This window comes from Aphelocoma coerulescens, chromosome 13 (genome assembly GCF_041296385.1).
Source record: "Aphelocoma coerulescens isolate FSJ_1873_10779 chromosome 13, UR_Acoe_1.0, whole genome shotgun sequence".
NCBI classification, from domain to species: Eukaryota; Metazoa; Chordata; class Aves; order Passeriformes; family Corvidae; genus Aphelocoma; species Aphelocoma coerulescens.
The window spans coordinates 11,702,940-11,723,121 of NC_091027.1; the positions used below are offsets into that span (position 1 = coordinate 11,702,940).

The 20,182-nt window shown below is 40.1% G+C and overlaps 1 protein-coding gene and 1 long non-coding RNA gene across 4 annotated transcripts in view; one reads left to right on the top strand and one right to left on the bottom strand.

The window, feature by feature from the left end:
* ATP10B (ATPase phospholipid transporting 10B (putative)) overlaps nucleotides 1–11,117 on the bottom strand; it is a 61,257-nt gene extending 50,140 nt beyond the window's left edge. For both annotated transcript variants that reach the window (XM_069029264.1, XM_069029263.1), the window contains exon 1: nucleotides 10,239–11,117. In XM_069029264.1, the coding sequence (XP_068885365.1) occupies nucleotides 10,239–10,741 (503 nt within the window). In that variant the 5' untranslated portion in view covers nucleotides 10,742–11,117. The remainder of the gene's footprint in view (nucleotides 1–10,238) is intronic.
* A 721-nt stretch (nucleotides 11,118–11,838) lies between these two features.
* Nucleotides 11,839–15,390, top strand: LOC138118332 (uncharacterized). 2 transcript variants are annotated; one of them, XR_011155099.1, is made up of 2 exons: nucleotides 11,839–12,000; nucleotides 12,379–15,390. It is a non-coding gene; the product is annotated as an uncharacterized lncRNA (long non-coding RNA). The 2 variants fall into 2 exon arrangements; XR_011155100.1 differs by having other exon boundaries at nucleotides 12,414–15,390.
* The last annotated feature ends 4,792 nt before the right edge of the window (nucleotides 15,391–20,182 follow it).

A 20,182-nucleotide genomic window follows, 5' to 3' on the forward strand; every position in this document is an offset into this window, starting at 1 on the left:
GCAGTGATAGAACAGATGAAGTGTTTTGCTACAGTTCAAAGCACACATCCAAGCACTGCTTCACAGCCAGGCCAAGGGATGCTTCCTGGTAACCTACTTTCCTGGCTTTCTGCAAAGCAAAGCCAGCCACAATGCTGCCAGGCAAACCCTCACACTTGGCTTATGCCCTTATCTGCAAAACAACATCAACTAACAGTTATCTGTATAGGTTATGCAAGAAGTTAAATTCTGCACATTTCCCAGAGGCACACACTTTTTACTCAAAAAAAGAACCCCTCAACCTAATTATTTGAATCCCTTTACTGCTGCTTTTGAGGCACTTACTAAACTATGGGGTTGTAGCAATATTTTTTTCATCTTACATTAATTTTTTTCCTGTATTTTTCATTCTTCTTATTTTTTCTGACTCTACTTACCTGCATGTCCTTTTTCTTTTGCTCAAAAACAGACATAAAAGACCATGCGGAAGAACAGAAGTTTGTTGTAAGTTAATTAGATGTTTTTTAAAAAATCTAACTAAATTTCTATTTGAAAAGTATTTTAGCAAGTATATGCTGAGTATTTAATCCTCTACAAAGCAGATACTAAGTTAATATAGCAAATCAGCTATGTAAGTACTAATCCTTTCCATGCCAAACACCCTCTGAATAGGACTTCTTAATGTTTTTGTTTAAAACATGAAAGAAAGAGTACAAGATCAGTTTAGAGGAAGTAGATGTCTTGTCTTACCATCCTAGACATCTGGATGCCATTTATAGTTTGCATATTATGTTTACTGTCATTTCTGCAGGGCAATCCACCTCTCTGTACGTCAACTCTTGTGCAATTCAGAAGTTTACAGAATATATTTCTGATTTTATTCTCTCATAAAATGCTATAGAAGGGCCTTGTCCAGCTGGCTATGTTCTGCATCAGCTGAAAGAAACCAGACTAGCATAAAAAATCCACGGAAATCACGGACTTGTAATATTTTTTCAGTAACTGCCCATGAAACCTACATATATGTAAAGCTTCAGGGTTCTACCCAGTCACTAATTACAGAGGAGAGAGTGAGTCAGAAAAGCCAAATGATGTCTTTCAGATCAGAGGAAAAGCCTTACTTAGCACAGGGACTACAGTTCAGGAATTGCTAAAATCCCAAACCTGCATTCAGGTGAACTGACAGTCCCTCTATCCCAGCGAGTATTCAAAACCACACATTTTATGCTCCTGAAGAAAACTCTTCATCTGGACTTGTAAGATGAAAAATTTTCTAGAGCACAAAGCTTTTCTAGAACATTGTAGGGAATTTCCAGCAGATGAAAGGAAGAAAAGTACTTCATGATGAAACTGGTGCACCCCATGGCAGCACTGGCCTAGTTGTCTAACAAGATTTTTCAGATGAAGCAGTTTCCTTTCATCAATCCCTGTAACTGGGAACACTGCCCATTTTCTGTTCAGTGATTAAAGTTCATAGTACAAGCTCTGGTTGCTAAATAAACAGAGGAGCTTAATAAATCCAAGATGGTCTGTTGAGAAATATATGAAAACGGGAAAATGTATTGAACTTATAAAATAAACAAGGTGTGGTGATTTTCAATAGGTGGGAATCTGGGTATCTGATTCTTATAGCATGTGGCATCAGGGCTGTGGCACACTGAAGACAGGATGTAACATAAAAGTTCCTCAGTCCCTTCTCTCTTTTACCAGGCAATTTATCAAAAGCACATTCAAAAAGTGTTCCCTTGTTAATAGATATCATGATGATGCCCATCAGAGTATGATAGTGCCAATGAAAAGAGGCCTTGAACAGTCAAAGTGACGTCTGCCAGTGCTGTTATTGAACTCATCAAATCTGACCAGAAGGCATGAACTAAACAGATTTTATGAAGTCATTTCTGGGAAAAAAAGGACCATAAAAAAATCCTGCTGCAGTTGGAGATCATGGGGGAACGTGAATAAATTATTGACTGTGTTGACAATTTGATTTTGCTTTCTTGGATTCAATAAAGATAAATTTCAAACAAAAACTGGATCAAAATGGACGGTGAATGGAAGGAAGTAGAAATTATTGTTCTGCTATACAGAAAAGATTGAATAAAAGTAATTTTTTTTGTGCACTCCACAGCATGTGTGTCCTAGACTGTCTTAAAGAAAGATCTTCAGAAATCTTTGTTACCTAGAAGCATTTTATCGGATAATTAGTCCAGTGAATCTTATTCCCTAGAATTACTGCAAGCTCCATCTTGGGATCCTTTGCAGTTTGAAATAAAGATATTATTTGCTCTGCACTATGCCCCCCCCCCCCACCCCCCACCCCAAATTGTCACCAGGTCATGACATCTAGAAAAATCTATCAGTGTCAGTGTCATCAATAGAGAAACCAACATATAAATATTTTTCTGTATGTAAATTTGCTAGAATGCTATATTTGAAAATGGCCTCCTTCAAGAATCATCTATTTTATAAAAAATGCCAATATTCTGGGATCTCAAATCACACAGCTGCTTACCCTTCACAGTCTATTTTTGCAAATAGAAATTTCACACACTTTTATGTTATCAAAGATTATCAACTTTTATACGCAAACCCCTCACAAAACATTTTCAAAGATCACTTTATGGCCATGACCTCACCATTAGGAGCTACTGCCACAAAACAAAAAAACCTGACAACAAAGGAGCAGATTTAAGACTTGAGGAAGGCGCAAGATCAAACAGGAACTGATTCTGAAACCTGTCCATAGGTCAGAGTACAGCACAATTGGCTGATAATGTTCTCGAGCTGCAGATACTGTTTGAGCATAGGAAAATGCCATAGTATACCATGTGGGTTTGTCACTGGCTCCTGCCACGATCTCATCCCAGAGTGGGAGGGGTTTTTCATGTCAGCACATCAGCCCAGCAGCACCAATGATGTCATTTAGCAGTGGCCAGTCCTGTATCCAGCCCCAGCCTTTCCCCAGAGCGCCAAACTCTTAGTATTTGAACACTATGTTAAGACAGCAAAAGCCCTTTTTAAAATAATAGGAACGAAATTTTTCTAAAGTCTAATAAAGTACATACACTTATATCATACTGGCATTCCAAATTCCTCAATGCTAATAACAGATCTGTGGATACAAAAATGCTGTTAGCAAGGAATTTTCCTGCTTCTTCTAAATTGTGGGATAATTTTCTCTCTCATGAAAGATAATAGCAGAAATTCTGTAAACTAAGAACACCTGCAACCTTGTAGAACTATGTTTATGGTACAGTAGAAAAATATTTTGACAATGGATGTTTTAGGATTTTAGCCAATCACCCCCAAGGGGTGGCTGATCCTTTGTCCAATTAGACTATGAAGAAAAAGTCTATAAAAGGGTTTGTAAAATAATTAAATAAATCAATCTTGCTACACAATTCCTGCCTGCTGGATCTTCTCTCCTCCTCCCTACGGCTGCAGGACACGGTAATATTGACTGCGGCAATACAGATCCTATCTTTTTATGTGCTTAAACTGCCTATAGCATCATAACAAGTAACTTCTTTTCTCATTGATACAAGCCTTCTTGTACAAGCCTTACAACTTCTGTAACCAACTGAAGTTTACATAAACCTTAAGTAAGTACCAGAACTTTATAAAAGTATTATTTGTTCATATAAATGGTTCTCTATTTCTTTTAACTCACCTTTGAATAAATAAAATAAAATAGATGCAAACAATGTGTTGCTTAGATTTTACTAGGTTCATTTTGTAAATTGTACATTATTGTATTTAGGAAAATCTATTTTTTTTACTGCCTTGAGCAAAATACTGTTGTTACAATTCTTCTTGACACCAGCTGGAACGAACAGATAATTCCAAGGTCACTCACTTAATGTCTCCTAATCGTTAGCATTAGTTTCTAGGGACTCTCATTAACTTGTGAAGTTTCTGGAAAGCATAGCCTACATCAGTGTTGGGGTTTTAGTTTAGTCCTAGTTTTTTTCTGTTAAAGGAATTTTTTCCCATAGCATGTTGCTAGGAGATAAATGGCCATACTTGAGAGGAGATAGCCATACTTAAGAAAGACAAAAGGGCCCGTCCAGGCTTTTGTTCTCACCTGGCGGGCAGTTCAGTTCGCTCTCAGCGTCTGGAGGGAGAAGGTGCAGAGAAAGGAGCTGCTGGTTCCCGTTTTCGGCATCTTTCCTTTCTGCTGGAAACAACACCGGGGATCCCAAAGCTGCTTTCCCTGCCCTGCTGGAGCCTGGGCTGCGGCCGCCCTGCCCCGCTGCTGCTTCGAGCCTTCGTTACGCTGTAGCCGTGCTCACCCTGCCTGCCTGGAGCCCCGGGGGGTTCCCCTTTTGGATACATCTCGTCTGCCACCCGGGATTTGTGTTTGTGCCTGCCGCTCCAGCCTACTAGTCCAGCCTGCTGTTTCCGGGAACCCGGGACCAGCTGCCCACCGGTTTGTGGAGCTCCTTTGTTCCATCCTTCCCCGGGATCCCAGGGCACCAGAGCAGCCGCGTGTTCCCTGAGCTCGCTCCGGAGCACCCCCTGCAGCCGCGGGGGAACCATCGCACCTGCCCTGCTCACCGGGAGCCGCCAGCGCCCCTGCCGGCTGCGAGCGGAACTGCACCCGAGGGGAAATAGCCTATACCCGAGACGGCTGGGACTGGGTTTGTGTTTGCTGTTACTGTCATAGTTGTTGTTGTTTTGTTTGACTAGTTATATATATATCTATATATATATAGTAAAGAACTGCTATTCCTATTTCCCACATCTTTGCCTAAAGACCCTTGATTTCGAAATTATAATAACTCAGAGGGAAAGGGGTTATATCTGCCACTCCAAGGGAGGCTTCTGCCTTCCTTAGCAGACACCTGTCTTTCAAACCGAGACAATCAGCTTTTTTGGTAGTCATATCCTTATATGACCATGTAGCTCTTGAGGTCACATGGTAGAAACCTGCCACTCTCCAGGTTTTAAAGGTATTTTAAAAGTTCAGACAGGTAGGATGAATCTTAATGCCATGAGGCCATGATTCTGCAGGTCTCTGAGCCAAACCCCACAGATTCTCATTTATTTGGTTCTAATGTTTAGTCATTAGCTCCTGCCGCTGTCTGCTAAGCCATTGCACCTTTTCTGTGAAAGCAGCTTTAAATGCCTTGGCAGGTAATAGATCTTGAAGAAAGCTCTGACAAAGCAATACACAAACCAGTGGTAGATTTAGTAATGTATTTTATGGATTTTCTTCCACAGAGACCAAGGATCTTCTCTGTAGCAATACACCGTGACTGACAACAATTACTAGCTCACCGCTCTTCCACTTTCAAGTGGTGGTGCCTGGACCAGCTGAGAGAAGGTTTGCATTTAGTCAGTTATGTCCCATAATTCTTCACAGTGAAATCATAATACCCCACACAAGGTTTTTTAATTTGTTCACAATTCACAATTTTGGTACCACTGGTTTCAAGCAGTGTCATGGTGACGTAACACACCTGAGTATACTCAGGACACCATAGTATACTAAGGACATTTTCTCAGCTCACTGGGAGGTTGAAGAATGCCGCAAGCAGAAGGTACTGTTTGTACCTTCAGTCAAACTCGCTGCTAATTCAGGTATCCACAGCTAAACTAGATACAAAATTTCCACAGTGCATGAAGTAGGGACAAAAGTTATAGGGATGACAGAGCAGAGGATGCCCATTGCCAGAGAACTACACACTCATGCTTGACATTAGGGGGGTAGTAGCTTGCAACCAATCCGAGTTCATGCTTTGTGGCTGTCATAGGACTGCACCTATTCAGGAGGTGTTCAGTCTCCAGCTGATGAGATTTCTGCACTGTTCGGGGAAGGTGCCACTGAGGTGTAGAAGCCTTGATATTGCTATGCCCGAGAAAATTGATTGAAATTTTGCCTGTGGTGAGGTTTTGAGCGGAACACAGGCTTCAGACCTTTCTTTTTTTGTGTATAAAATGAACCTACTAAAGCCTCCAGTAGGCTCCTAGTCTTTAAAGTTATGCTTTCTCAGAAAACAAAAATAATAAAGCAGAAAGAAAAGGGTCTTTAACAAGTGAAAACTCAGTGCTGCTGACCAACACTTTAAATTAAGTGTTGGCAAGAAATCTTTCTGCTCACTGTGCCCTTGGCAGGATGGGGTTTTCCTCTCATCCTGCTTTCTACTTGACAAAATTTCAGGTTCACCTTGGGTTGAATGACTTGCATATGATATTTCCGAGTCCAGAGAAAAATTGTTTTTCTTTAAACTCTGAGACTTGACAGTAGGTCAATTCCTGTTTTCAAGCATGTTCCCTACCCTTTTCTCTGCTTTCTTCCAGATGCCCCACACTTCCCCTGGTCACTGTGTCCCTGGCCAGTCCCAGGCACTATCCCAGACATGGAGAGCATGCACAGGAGGTGCAATCTCTCCTCCTTTCAGAAATCCAGCAGAACAGAGCATATGAAAGACGTTCAAACAGAAGGGCAGCCTTTGCCTTTGCTGCCCAGATTCCCTAAGAAAACATAAAGTACCCTGTATAAATTCACTTGTAGGCAAGCAAATCTCCATTGCTGTCAGAGAGAAAATTGCAGCACAGAATTACAATACTTTAATTGACTGAAATATTTTAATTCTCTTTCAAACCACTGAGTCCAGCTTAAGCCACTTTCAGCTTTTCAGCTGAAACACATTTATGAGTTCTTTGTTTTTTCCTTCTTTCTATACCTCTGCTCTAGGGCTAACCCAGAGTAAGTGCTGATGCAAAAATCTTAAAATGTTCTAAAATCTTACACTAAGCAGACAAAGAGTCAGAGTGAAGGCCAGCCTAAATTTTTTGTACCACAGACATCAGTGGACTTAGAGAAGATGACGAGATTGATGCTTGTAGGAACTACCTGAAAACCACAGGGCCTGAAAGCATTACAGAGGAACTTTCTATGGAAAGAGTACTCAGGCTACTTAGGATGCCTGTCATTTAGGATAGCTACATCTCCAAATGCTCCACAGGATGATTCAAGGCATATAAACAAGGCTTCTCTGAATCACTGTCTCAGATATCTGAATTTAGATTCTTAAGGTTAAGCAATATGAATAGCTTAAATAATGTTAATGTTTTTGTGGCTGCTGTGCCATACTGAACTGTGCATAGCCCTTGCATTTGTATCTTAGTGTCTACCAAAACACTGAGGAAAAAATAGGTTAAATCTCCCAAAAATGTGAAATTGATGCAAAAACCTGCCTAGATGCTATGGAGTATTTACAGAACTTGAAATAACCCTCGGGGTATAGTACAGCCAAGCTATATAATAATTACATATCAATTAGTTCCTTGAACATTATAGAACTTCAAGAAAATTAAATACTAGCTTTTAGCAACTATTGTATTGACATTCACTTTCAGGTTTGTATACCACATTCAATGCTGGCCTGTTAGTAAGTTAATGACAAACTGAAGGGAGTTTAGAGAAAAATAACCATGGTAGGTTTGGAGGGACTGACTGACAAGATAGATGAAAAGAGCAATCTGAACCAGTCTTAACTAAAAGGTGTCAGGGTGCAACAAAATTAATGTGATAAAAATCACACATATTTGAAGATTATAATTAACTGTTATGGATGTAGACTAACTAATTAGGGTTGCATGAAATCAGGTGACTTGAGAAATTGAAATGCAATTAAAGAGGGATAATAAAGCATAGTATCATAGAAAATGCTTTGGCATTTTGTAGTAATGGAAGTCCACCTTGCTTGGAAAATTTTAAAGCAGACAAAGTATATTTTAAAGAATGCCATGAGACAGCAGGCATTTAAACACAGGTCTATATCATCTGCAATTCAATTTTTTGTTCTCTCCTTTTGGTGTTGTATGATTTGTTCCAACAGCACAGCAGTTTGTCTACAGAGTATGATTCCAAAAGTTTTGGTTCCAAAAGTACAAATTCTTCAATCAAAAATCTAGGTTATTGCACCTCCCCAAGACACTTTATTACCTATTAATTTTTCTCATTTTTTCAATTAAACATTGTTTAAATATACTACTGGAAGTGTATTTTCTTTCATTTGACCAGAAGACTAGATTTCCCATTCCAGCTGATCTGTGTGAAAAGAAAATTAGAATAAATATGTTTACAGGCCAGCCTATTTAACTTCCCTTGCTCTGTGTTGAAAGAAGGCAAATTACTGCATTTCCCCTTGTCTTCAAGAAAGTTTTAGAGAACATTCAGCATTTTGAAAAGTTTGGTTTGCCTTTGTATTTCTTTTGAAACAGGTGCCAGAGTCTTTATTAAAATCTGAAATAAAGACAACATACACTGCAAGATTACCTCTTAAAATCTAAGTAATATTTCATCTTAGGATGGAAGATCAGTTGTTCTATTAAAAATAACTTTTTGTTGCCACCATATTAACAAAATGTGCAGTGTCTCAAAAAGACTTTCACCTACGTTAAAACAATTACCTATTTTCAGCAGATGATTCATAAGGAATAAAAACTAGAAGACATCATGCCCTTCCAGGACTTTGCAGCTAGCAAGAACAAGAAATATCAGCCTCTGAAAGCACCAGAGAAGCCTGATTTAAATTATTCATGATATAATAAGCTTTAGTGACTGATCTAATGGCAATTGTCATTATCCACATTTTTTCCAGACAGGATGAATGCTGTAGTCTGAAGCCCTTCTCATTTTCCTTTCCCTTAGAGCACCTTTTTGGACCATAAAACTTTGGTGCAAGACAAGATCCTAGACAAGACTAATTCATAGATCAAAATCTTTTTTATTGGATGGAATAACCAATTTTAAGGCAGGCCCATCTCATGCTGCTGCATAACAGAGCACTCACAGCTATAACTTGAATCTGGATTTGAAGATATGTTGCAATTCCATCCTGGAAATTTTTCCCTTATACAAAACAAGTTTTACTGTATTCCCTTCTTCTCATGTTCCCATGGTAAAAGGCTTTCAGATCTAAACTGACATAGTTTCTGTGTGTAAAGAGGAAATAAATAAGATCCCTCTGGGGATTTATTCATTAGCACCAACTGCCCCACCTATTCTGTCCCATACTGGTTTTAACAAGTATTAGCCTCATGGGCTAATTCAACACTGGAAAAGCTAGAACATTCAACCAGATTGGAATCTCAAAGATAGGCAGAAGAGGCAGTTTGCCACCCTACCCAAAGAGCTACAATTATTGACAGTCTTCACCATGGAAGAGAAGAAATCTTAAATCCACATTATTTAGAAACTTATAAAATGCCAGCTCTTTTGGAAAAGTTGCAAAGGAGAGCAGTGCAGTTTTTTTTCTTATGAGTCATTTTCTATATGTGGGCCTAAGTTTAGCGGCTAAACAAGCAAACCTATTGCTTTCCTGCTTAACCAGCAGGACATAAAAATAAAAACCTGACAAACACATGCAGAAGAAACAAACAGAAATGACAGCTCCATGTGATAAAAGCCAGAGTTCTTCAAGATCTTGCTCGTGAAAGCACATGTTATATAAAGTATTGTTGATTAATTTGAGGGATGACAGGCACATTCACGGAGATGGAAAGTTTTGCACTTCTGACTCCCAGATGTGATATTTTGTCAGGGAGAAATAATTTGCTACTTTGCTAACAGAACAGTTTTGATACCACAAAACATAATTTTCAATCTTCTGAATGTCCTAAAAGCAAGAAGTCATGAAACACTTTGAAGAAGTGAGCACACACACACATGTAGTTAAGTCATTTGAGGTGACTAAACAGAGGCATATTTTACTATTTTTCATTTCTAGACTGTGTTTTTACATGTTCATTTGACATACTGCCTAAGAACGAAAAAATAACTGAAAGCTACTCAACAATGTAGAGTATAAAATAAAATGTATTTCAAAGGGACAGGTTTATAAGAGATTTCTTGGCATCAAAGAATGCAAATAAGTCCCATGACAGATCTTGTTCTGTGCTACCTTATATTGATAGAATTAAAGCCTCTTGAAAATGTCTTAGAAATTCAGCTGCTTGTAGCTCTTTAAGCACCTATTTTCAGCTCACAGCATGTCTAAGAGGCTGATAGACACACCAATATAATGAAACTCACATTTAACTTCCCAGTACAAAAATGCTTTAAAAAAAAAATCTTTCCCTTCATGAGAACAAATACCAGGTGATATATAGTAGCCATGACTTTTCCCTATTTCATCTAATGACTGATTTTTCAGCAGTTATTTATCAATTTTTTAAACAAAAAGCCTCACCATTGATAAAAGATCTCGAGCCAATGTTTTTGGTAATAAAAGCTATACGAAGCTCACCTGCTGTAAATGTAGCATCCCATATGATTGATTTCTTTGTCTAATTTATACCGCCGGAAGTCCTCCCAAGCATCTTTAATGGCTGTAATGGTCATTATAACACAAATTGGGATCACAGACACCTCTGGTTGGAAAGCATTTACCACTGGCACAAAATTCAGCAGTGCAATGAAGACAAAATAAATATTGGCAAAGCGGTGAAACTGTTCATAGATATTTTTAGGGAGGAAAGTTAAGATGGTATATTTTGTGGTCTTAATTTCATTGGACTCATAGTATCTGTTCAGATTTTCCTTCCCCTTCTTACTTCCAAAGGGAAAATTGGAGATGATCACTCGTTTATTTTCATTTTTCTTCTTTCTTTTCCTTATTTTTCCTCTCTTCTCCAGCTCCTCATTTTGGATTTCCATGTCTGGAGCACCACATCGGCAGCAGGCTTCCTTGAAAAAATGTTTTTTCCATATCATTGTAGAGAAGCAGCCTGGAACAATTTTCCTTGACATGTTGTTTTCCTTTCAAAAAGTATCTTCAAGATGAAAACCAACAAAGTTAGAAGAGTTCAATAATCCAAGTGAACTCCCAAGTGGTGGAGAGAAGAGTTGATATGTCCAAAGCCCAGGGCTTCGTCTTTCACTCCAACCTCCACCTACCCAGGGACAGGGATCATCCTGATTCAGCTGCACCAGGTCCTAGAGCCTGCTGGGGCAGCTGCACCTCACATATACCAAAAGCATCCTGAATGTTTTGTTCTTCCTATCAGCAGATGCCTGGAGGCCCCGTTCAGACCATTTCCCTGGCAGTAACTCTCTGCTATCATGAAGTGTCTCTGCTTTAACACAGAGCATAGGCACAGCTGAGAACATACACACAATTTTCACAGGTCACTCCACGAGTTTCAGAATGGCTTTATAACCCTGGGAGTTGCCAGGAAGCTCAAAGGTAATGGGCAGAGCTCCATGTCCCAGATGTCAACAGGAGATTGCTATAAGCCTCAGTAAAGACAGTATTTCTCTTTTATTTCATCTATCTATTGTTTGTTTTCATGACCATAACATGGATTATTACTAAACAAACAACCAACCGCCATTCCCCCAAGCCAAGTAAACCTATGATTTTGTCGTCAGAGTAATAGCCATAAGCAAGTGAAGGGCAATGTGCCTGGATTGCCCCTCAGACTGATCCTTCTCCCCAGTATAACCCAAACCTTCCTCTCTCACCCAGATACCCCTTCCCCTTTGATCCTTCTTCCTCTGACACATAAGTATGTCAGCACAGATGAGGGCTAATTTCCAGAAGAGTTAATCACATGTATGCAAACCAAAGCCGTTTTTTTTCTCTATGGCCTGGGCTTAAGGGCACATGAAAAAAGGAAAGCACACAAATATTTAAACTTTTAAACAAAAACTCCTATTTGCTTCATAACGTAGTGACGAGTTAGGCAGTCTCAAGTCAAGTTAGTACTTGGACAAGAAACTGATGAAATCGAAATGTTGCAACAAGAATTGCAGTGAAAATATTTCTCCCTTCTGAGTCAGTATTGAGCAAACAGCTGCCTGCGGATGTTGTACCAGCTCCAAAGCCAAGCTAGGCTGTATTTATCTCTCTGTTTACTGGAAGTCCTAGAACTTTTTCCATCTCTCGATTATGATTCACCTTGAATGTAGTTGATCATTAATTTCTGTATTACTGGTTTTAGCATGAAACATCTGAAAGACATGGCTCCAATTTTCTTAACAGCCCCAGTTTTCTGTTCCAGACTTGGGTAAGTTTCATTTATGCTCCAGATCCTTCTGCTATCGGGAAAGGATGTTGTATGTGTTGGCAAGATGCTTTGAAAACTTGGAATGAAAACCTGTATATATCAGCACACACTGCCATGATATGAAACAAAGCCTAAGTGATACTGAGATGATTTAAGTGAGCTAAATAAGGCATTTTTAAAGGTAGAAAAAAAATCGTTTGTAACAGTTTTTCCAAACTTATAGTACTTTGAAAGGTCAGTGAGAGAATTACTGTAAAATCAGATGAGCAGTTTCTACCATAACAGAAGCAAGGAAAAAAATTGATTTAGTTTACTTACTTGTTCTATACCCTGGTTTTAGTTAAGTCTATTGTCTTATCATACTGGTATTTTCTGTAGTCTTCAATAGCATTCTTAATCATGTTGGCAAGCAGCACTCCAACCAGAGGCAGCATTGTAATCTCCCTATGGAAGACTTCCACTTGTGGGAACCAGTTCAGAGCCACCAGAAAGAAGAAGTAAAGCTTACCCAGCCTGAAAAGGTATAAAAAAATATTAAAACTAGTCAGAAATTAGAATGTATCCTTTCTTTAATGAACAACCCCCATTCTGTGTCAAAGGAACTTTAATAATTTCACTCCTCTACCCTCCTTTTCCTTTCTCCAGAATGAATTAATCAGCTGCTTTTCTTTAGAAGAGTCTGTGAGATACATTTTCATACTATTATAGCTAGCTCCAGTTTTGTCACATGTTAAAAACACTATTTATCTCTGGGATCTCCAAGGTCTTTAATGACCCCTCATCTCTTCAGTCTTGAAAATAAGCACAAAGTTAAACAAAAGCCAACCAAACCTTAAAAAAGAAACCAATGAACTATGGAAGTGTTCCCATCAGGAATCCATGAAGGATTCTGCAAGTGGAAGGTCAAATTATGTGTGGGCCAATCTAGTATACAGAATAAAAATTTCAAAGCTAGAGATGGATATACAACTTCCATTTATCTTTATTGTGATGATGGTTCCCTGGGCATCTTTTTATTTACACTTGATTATTTATGCTGGGGGATTTACACAATTTCAAACCAGCACTTGGAAAGAAACTTGACCTAGCACTTGCACATACATATATACTATTTCTACATTGGTAGACAGTTACTTTCTGACATTAAAAATAGATCAAAATTGAGCTGCTGAAATCCACAGAATTTCATAGGTGTCTCAACACATCCAATTAATTTTTTTGTGCTCTTAAAAATCAGAGGTTTATGCAACACAAAACGAGAAGGATTTTTAAATAAAAACTTAATTTTTTTTACAAAGAGAACTGTTGCAGCATTCTATTAAGAAAGCTGGTCACAGCAGTGGTTAAGGACTCCCAGTGCTTACTTGCTTTAATCCACCATTTCAGAGTCAAATGAATTTTGTTACAAATTATCATCACCTAAATTTTAGTCCTGTTGCAACTACAAAAGCAGCCCTTCTCTATCACACTCAAATATCACCATTCCAGAGACAGTTTTAAAATCTCACAGATCACTGATTGAATTTTTTTACCTGTGAAACTGTCCAAAAAGTTTTTTGGGCAGAAAAGTGAACCATGTGTATTTTGTTTCCAAAATATTCCTGTTCCCAGAATAAAATGTAGAAGCTTGTTTCCAGTCTTTCTACTGTCTCCCATTGTCAGGTAATACAATCCTCCATTTGTTTAGAATGAGTTTTGGTTTGTCTCTGACAGAAAGCAGCAGTAGTGTTGATTCTGATAGAGCCTGGGAGGGACTTTGAGCTCCCAGTCGCTGCCAACGGTACAAAGCCGAGTCCACAAAGACATTTGCAGCAGGGATGGCAGGCTGAAAGACAAATGCATGACAAGTGCTGAAAACTAATTCCATTCTGCTAGAAAGTTCCCTTTATGTTTTGCAAGCAGAGGTTTAACGCAAAGACAAGTCTCCTGCTCAGTGCACTGTATGTTCTTCGATCTCAGAACTTCCGCAGAGAATTTACACAATAAAAGACACAGCAAAATCTTCAATATGAGAAAATCTATTTCTATCTCTGGGGACCAGAAAATATCTAAAATCCATTTTCTGTGTCTTATAAAGCCAATTTAACAGACGTGAGCAATGGCTTTTCCATTATGAATCCTGTATCCTATTTTTCAAAGTGCCACCAAATCTATTCAGACATTTTTCTTATGTGTTGATTTGGTACAGCCTGGTTTTTGGTATGGGGGGGGGGGAGGGGGGAAAAAATTAGTTTCCTTGAGAAGCTGCTAGAAGCTTCTCTGATGGCTCTGAAGATGGACATGCTGTTGACCCAATTAGAGAGAGGTTGTTAACACCTCTGTGATGACATACTTAAGAAGGAAATCAAAAACAGCACATGCACAATTTTCTCCCAAGGGGTGGCAAGGCGCTGCAACTGCTGCTATCCTGGGGCAGCGTATGGCGATCTGCAGCCGCTGCCATTTCAGTGCGGCCCACAGTGAGCCTTGCCTGCCTGACTGCCTGTAGCCAGCCGTGCTGTGGGCAGAAGGGCAGGGGTAGCAGCATCTTCTCCTTCCTGGTGCACTGCATGAAGAGAGGTGTTAAATACTGCCAACGCTGTGGCAGCCACCACCACCCATGTGGTAGTGGAGGGGCCACGTGGCCAGCAGTGGAAACATGGCGAGTGATTCCCCAACGAAGAACCTAAACAAAATCAACCTCTTGGCACTACGGGATGCTGCAAGAATCTTTGAATTAGTGGAACGTGTTAACAATAGTACCTATAGGCAGCAATTTTTCTTCTAGATAGAGGAGGAAGTGAGGACATGTAAGAGAGAACAACATGGCAGCATCAAGGTCAGTGGAGAAGGACAGGGAGGAGTTGCTCCAAGAGTTGGAGCCGAAGTTCCTCTGCAGGCTGTGGTGAAGACCATGGTGAAAAAAACTGCCCCTCTGTAATCCATGAAGTCCATAGGAGATGCAGAGATCCACTCGCAGCCTGTGGGAAAAGTGCTCACGCTGGAGCGGATGGATGCCAGAAGAAACTGTGATCCAGTGGGAGACCAGAATAAAGAGAGAGGGCTGCTGCTTCCAGAAATAGAGAAGGAAACTCCTTGCTTCCAAACTAGAGCAGCCTATCCTTAAAAGACTGCAACCTGTGGAGGAGTGACCCACACTACAACAATTTTGGGAAGACCGTTTATCCCGTGGGAGGCACTCACAGCATAATAAAAGTAAGACTCCTCTCCCTGAGCAAACTGAAAAAGAGCTCAGTGATGAACTGACCAAAACCCCCATGCACTTGTCTCCCTGTGCTGTCAGTGGGAGAGAGGGAGGGGCTGTGGGGGGAAAAGGTTTTAAAGGCTTATTTTACTTCTCATTATCCTCCTCTGACTCTATTAATAATAAATTTATGTTATACCTTTAAATTTGAGCCTTAGAGTGTTTTCCTCCCAGTCCTTCAAGTCATAAGCCTTCGTTAATTCTTTTTTCCCTCTCCTCTGCCCAACTATAACAGAAAAAGGTGAGCAAATGGCTTTCATGGGTGCCTGGCGTTTAGCCAGCGAGAAACCACAACATCTTAAAATGTCTGACTTTCTTACAATACTTTTCCTGTTCATTCTTACTTATAAAGGGACTGGTTCAGGTATTGAATCTTAATAGCTCAGATAATAAAGAACTGCAGTATCAGCTTAATCACATTTACACTCAGGTAACAGTTTTCCAAAGTCTTCAGAGAAACCTGATTTGAAAGGAAAAAATTAAAAAAAAACCAGCACTAAAACAATGGATGTTTTATGGGTTGGAGACATAAGGGAATTAAATCTCCCAATACTAATCCTATTATCATTGAAAACTTGTCTCCTGATTTGTACACACATCCACAACTGCTGGTGTGATCCAGCGTGCCAGATTCTTGAGCTCCAGCCATGCAAGCATAGGTGCTGTTATGCTCAATCTAAACATAGCAAAATCTTGCTCCAACAGCGTGAGTTTGAGAACTAGAAGCTGCTGTACAATGACAAGGCACTAAATGTGCAAAAGCAAACCAGAAATGAAAGGCACTGGCCTTATACAGCTTCAAGGTTCCACTCAACAAAACATGTGACTGAATCCACCTCATTTAAACAGGGGGAAATACAGAGTATGTCACCCTCTTTGGAAAACCCCCTTAATAATATTTAATAATATGTACATGTTTGAGTCTTGGAAGAAAACTACTCTGCCAATGTGCAAATGAATGAGTATTTGACTGAAATCAAAGTTATATTCAACATATACTCTTAGAGCCAGCATGTCCTTACAGTGTAATCTTTAAGGTGCTGAAGGATCTAAAGTGCAATCAGTGGTGCTGAAGGATTTTATAATGAAAAGGCAGAAATTCCATTGTTGGTAGTTACCAAAAAACACACAGTGAGCACTCAGTGAAAACGTTGTAGCAAAATGATGCAGCTCATATTTTCTAGGCTAAAGGCTGGACACCTGGAAAATTTTTCCACCCTGTTGTTGTTCTGAGCAATTAACTCCCCAGCTGATTTTAGCTTAAATTAAGATCTGAACAATGGATGGAAAAGTGACCCAGACACCTATTGTACTACATACATCTTTCACCACATTATACATATATATATCTTCATATAAGTTGTAGGTGACAGTTGCACACTACCTATCAGGGCACCTCATTCTGTATCTGAGATACATCAAAGCAGCTTGAAATTCCTTAGAATTTATAAATAAAAAAAGCTATAGTTTCAGGCATATTGCTAAAAATAAAAGCAGACAAGATTAATTAAGGCAGCTTTACACATAATAGACCATGTCTTCCATAACTTCCCCTGGGAAACTCTTTCTAAATCTTCACAAGTCACAATTAGGCAAGCCTGCTTGACATTCAAGAGGGGGTCTCTGCACTCCATCTTAAAAAATTTCTTAGTGTATAAATGAATTAATTAAATGATTTTGTTTTATTCAGTTTGGAAATCAGCCCTCCTCCTGATTGTCTTTGAAAGGCAGTGGTCAAACAGTGTCATATCCATGAAGAGAGAGGCCAATTGCTGCCATCAGGAAACTGAATGTCTTGCAGGAAATGTAGAGATGTCCTCACAAACCACACAGAACCAAGCAAGTGTTCTGTGGAGGGAATTACATAACTGGATGCATAATCAAAGCAGCAAGATAATGGCATTCTTGACCTGTGAACTTCAGTGCTGGGAGTGAAAAAGTAGCAGAAGCAAACAAAACTTGTTGTTTCAGATCACTAAAACCATAAAGGATCCTAAATGAGCCATCAATATTAGCAGATCACCTAACAGGAAAGAAGAAAGAACTAAAAGATACGTCCTTCTGTAAAATGACAATTATCTATAATTCAGACAACTTCTTACAAGAATATTCCAACTCTTTGGAACTTTGATGTGTTATGTCATCTTTTGTAGGGCAGGAAATCCACAAGAAATATTGCATTCTTTTTGGCAATATATTTAATGTGTCTGTCCCAACTCTGAAAGACCTTCTTAAAATCCATTTTCTGTAATTCTAGAATGTTTTACACACTTATTTGATTTATGTTTTCACAGAGATATCATTGAAAGAACCTGTGAAGTGTGGATTTTTTCAACATACTTTTACTAAAGTAGCTGGCTTTCTTTCATCTGGTTAGTGAAGCTTCAGCACCACAATTTATATCCTGAAAGAGAAAGATTAAGGTGATGCAGACTTTTCCAACACCATTATGTTTGGGATTTGCCATCTATTCCACTTCAGCATAGTGATTACAACAAGTGCTTTTTCCTGTGCTGGCACATTTAGAACTATTGCAGCCTTGCCTGAGCTCTGCTTTGTCAGCCACTTCTGAAATACTGCCTTCAAAACGAATCAGTAAGTTCCTGCTTGATTTCTTACTGGGATTTTGAGGCTTTGCTTGGGACAAGGTCAGAAACAGCAGCCAGGGCTGCAGAAAGTTGCATTGTGCTTAGTCACCCTGTCCCTGTGCAACAGGATGAGAATGCAGCTCAGCACCTGTCAGGCTTGGAAAGGTGGGGACAAAACCAACTCATCTATGTCCTTAAACTCACTAAAAGCTAGTAAGTAGGAGGCAGCCACTTCAGGTAGCTATGCAGAGGAATATCCATGACACTTTCCCCTCTATTCCTATATAATCATGACAGCATAAGCTTTTATCATCTCATTGTCCAGTCTTTTGTGAAGTTTCAGTCAATTAATGCTGTTATCATAATTCCCTAATCGAAAACCCAAAAAGTTTCAGTTTCAAGAAACTATTTACCCTCTTTCTATTCTATTACTTATGGATACACTGTGGGCAGTTTTCAACAGGGCAGACAGTTTTCCCATCTGTAACTCCCACATGGTTTTCTAGGAAAAAACAGTGCAATCTAGCCTAGGACAAGTCCTTGTGTAGATGCCCCTCAAAATTTCTAGACCCACAGAGATATATTCATTATTGTCATGGGTTAGCAAGCATAACCCCGGAAGTGAGTCTTTTGCAAAGAGGCGCTCACAGCTTCCTCTAGGACCTAACAGAACCTATCAACTGGCTAGTGTCAGGGTCCCTCCCCGCCGCCATGTAGTCCTAGTCCTGGGAGGAGGGCCCTGGGGGGGAGACATGGGGTTTCCCTGCCCCTGCTCAGCCTCATTCCCCATTGGATGTTTTGTGTTCCCCTGCGTGGGCAAAGACCCTCAGGTCCCGTGACTGGGGGCAGTTCCTCGACAGATCCCGGCCATGCGGCTGGAGAAATAAACATCTCTGAAACATCTATCAAGAATCAGCCTATATATATTTCTTTTCCATGGGCCGCCTTGTTTGATATGCATGTTACAGTAATCCCCACTGTAACAGGTTAGTTTGAATATTGACAAATTTTTAAGCCACTTAGAATTTTGACCACCTCTGTGGTCCACATTTAAGAATGGACAAACCCTGGGAAGCCAGCTCTCTCTTGCTTCTGGCCAGGGGACAAGTAACTGGGCTGGGCCCATACAGGGCCCAGTGGACCCTGCTAGGCCCTGCTGGGTCCGGGCCAGGACCTGCTTGGGCCGGGCCCAGGCCACACCACAGCCATCCTGGAGCTGTGAGGCCCTATTCCACTTGTGCCCGCCCCCCCGCACCCCAGCCCTGCTCTGTGCAGACAGCATGGCTCCCCCTCCTCCTCCAGTGCGGCCGAAGATTCAGCTGAAGCTGCCTGCTGCCTGCTGCCCACTTCCTGGCGAAGATCATGTGACCAACAGCGATAAGCAAAATTCCAGCTGCAAGGCCCGGGTGAGATTAACCCTTTTAGTGCTGTGAAGAGCTGAAAACCTGAGGGAGGAGAAAGAGGAGATGCTTAAATAAGCTGAAATTCTGTTGTAAAACTATGGTGGTGATGGATTATGATATATCCAAGCACCCGTTGTAATTTCATGAAAGCATGAGGGGTGGAGCGTTCAACTTGTACTTGTGAGCAAAAGCACCTGTGCTGGAATAAGCAAATGCTGAAGCAGCTGTAATTTGAGGAGAAATTTGAACAGGGAGAGATGGAAGCGATGAGGACTCTTGCTCCAATCAGAAGGAGAAGACCTCTGTTCCTAGAGATATTCCCAGAGATAGTCTCAGAGATGAAGATGCTTTTTTTCTCCCAGGGAAGGAGGAAGGCCTCTATTCTTAGAGATGAAGATGGTCCCAGAGATGGGTGAAGAGAACTTTTGTTTTTGAACAGCTCAACCTTAAAATGGTACCCCAGTAGCTCAAGATTGGACCTTCAAAAGCAGTTGTGGGAAAAGCTGTAAGTCGGGGGAAGGGACTCTCACATGCGAGCAGAGAACCAACACGGGCAGCTGTCTCATTGTGACATTGAAGCCATGAGAGAACCTCTCGTGGAGATGTCTTCATAGCATGAGCAAGAGAGACTCCTCTGCCTAAGTGAACTGAACAAGGTTATTATGGAAGTGGTAAACAGACTGAACATCTCAAGGGTTGTCTTATTACATTGTCAGTGGGAGAAGGGAGAAAGGTGGGGGGAGGAGAAGTGTTTTGAAGGTGTGGTATGATTTTTTTTATTCCCCCCTTCTTTTACGTCTGTTAATAAACTTCTTTATATTCTTTCAAGTTTTGTGCCTGCTTTGCTTTCTCCTAATTCTTATCTCACAGAAGGTAAATGGTAATGAGTATTTTGGACCAAACCACTACAATTATATAAAACTGTAACGGACCATTACCTCTTTTAT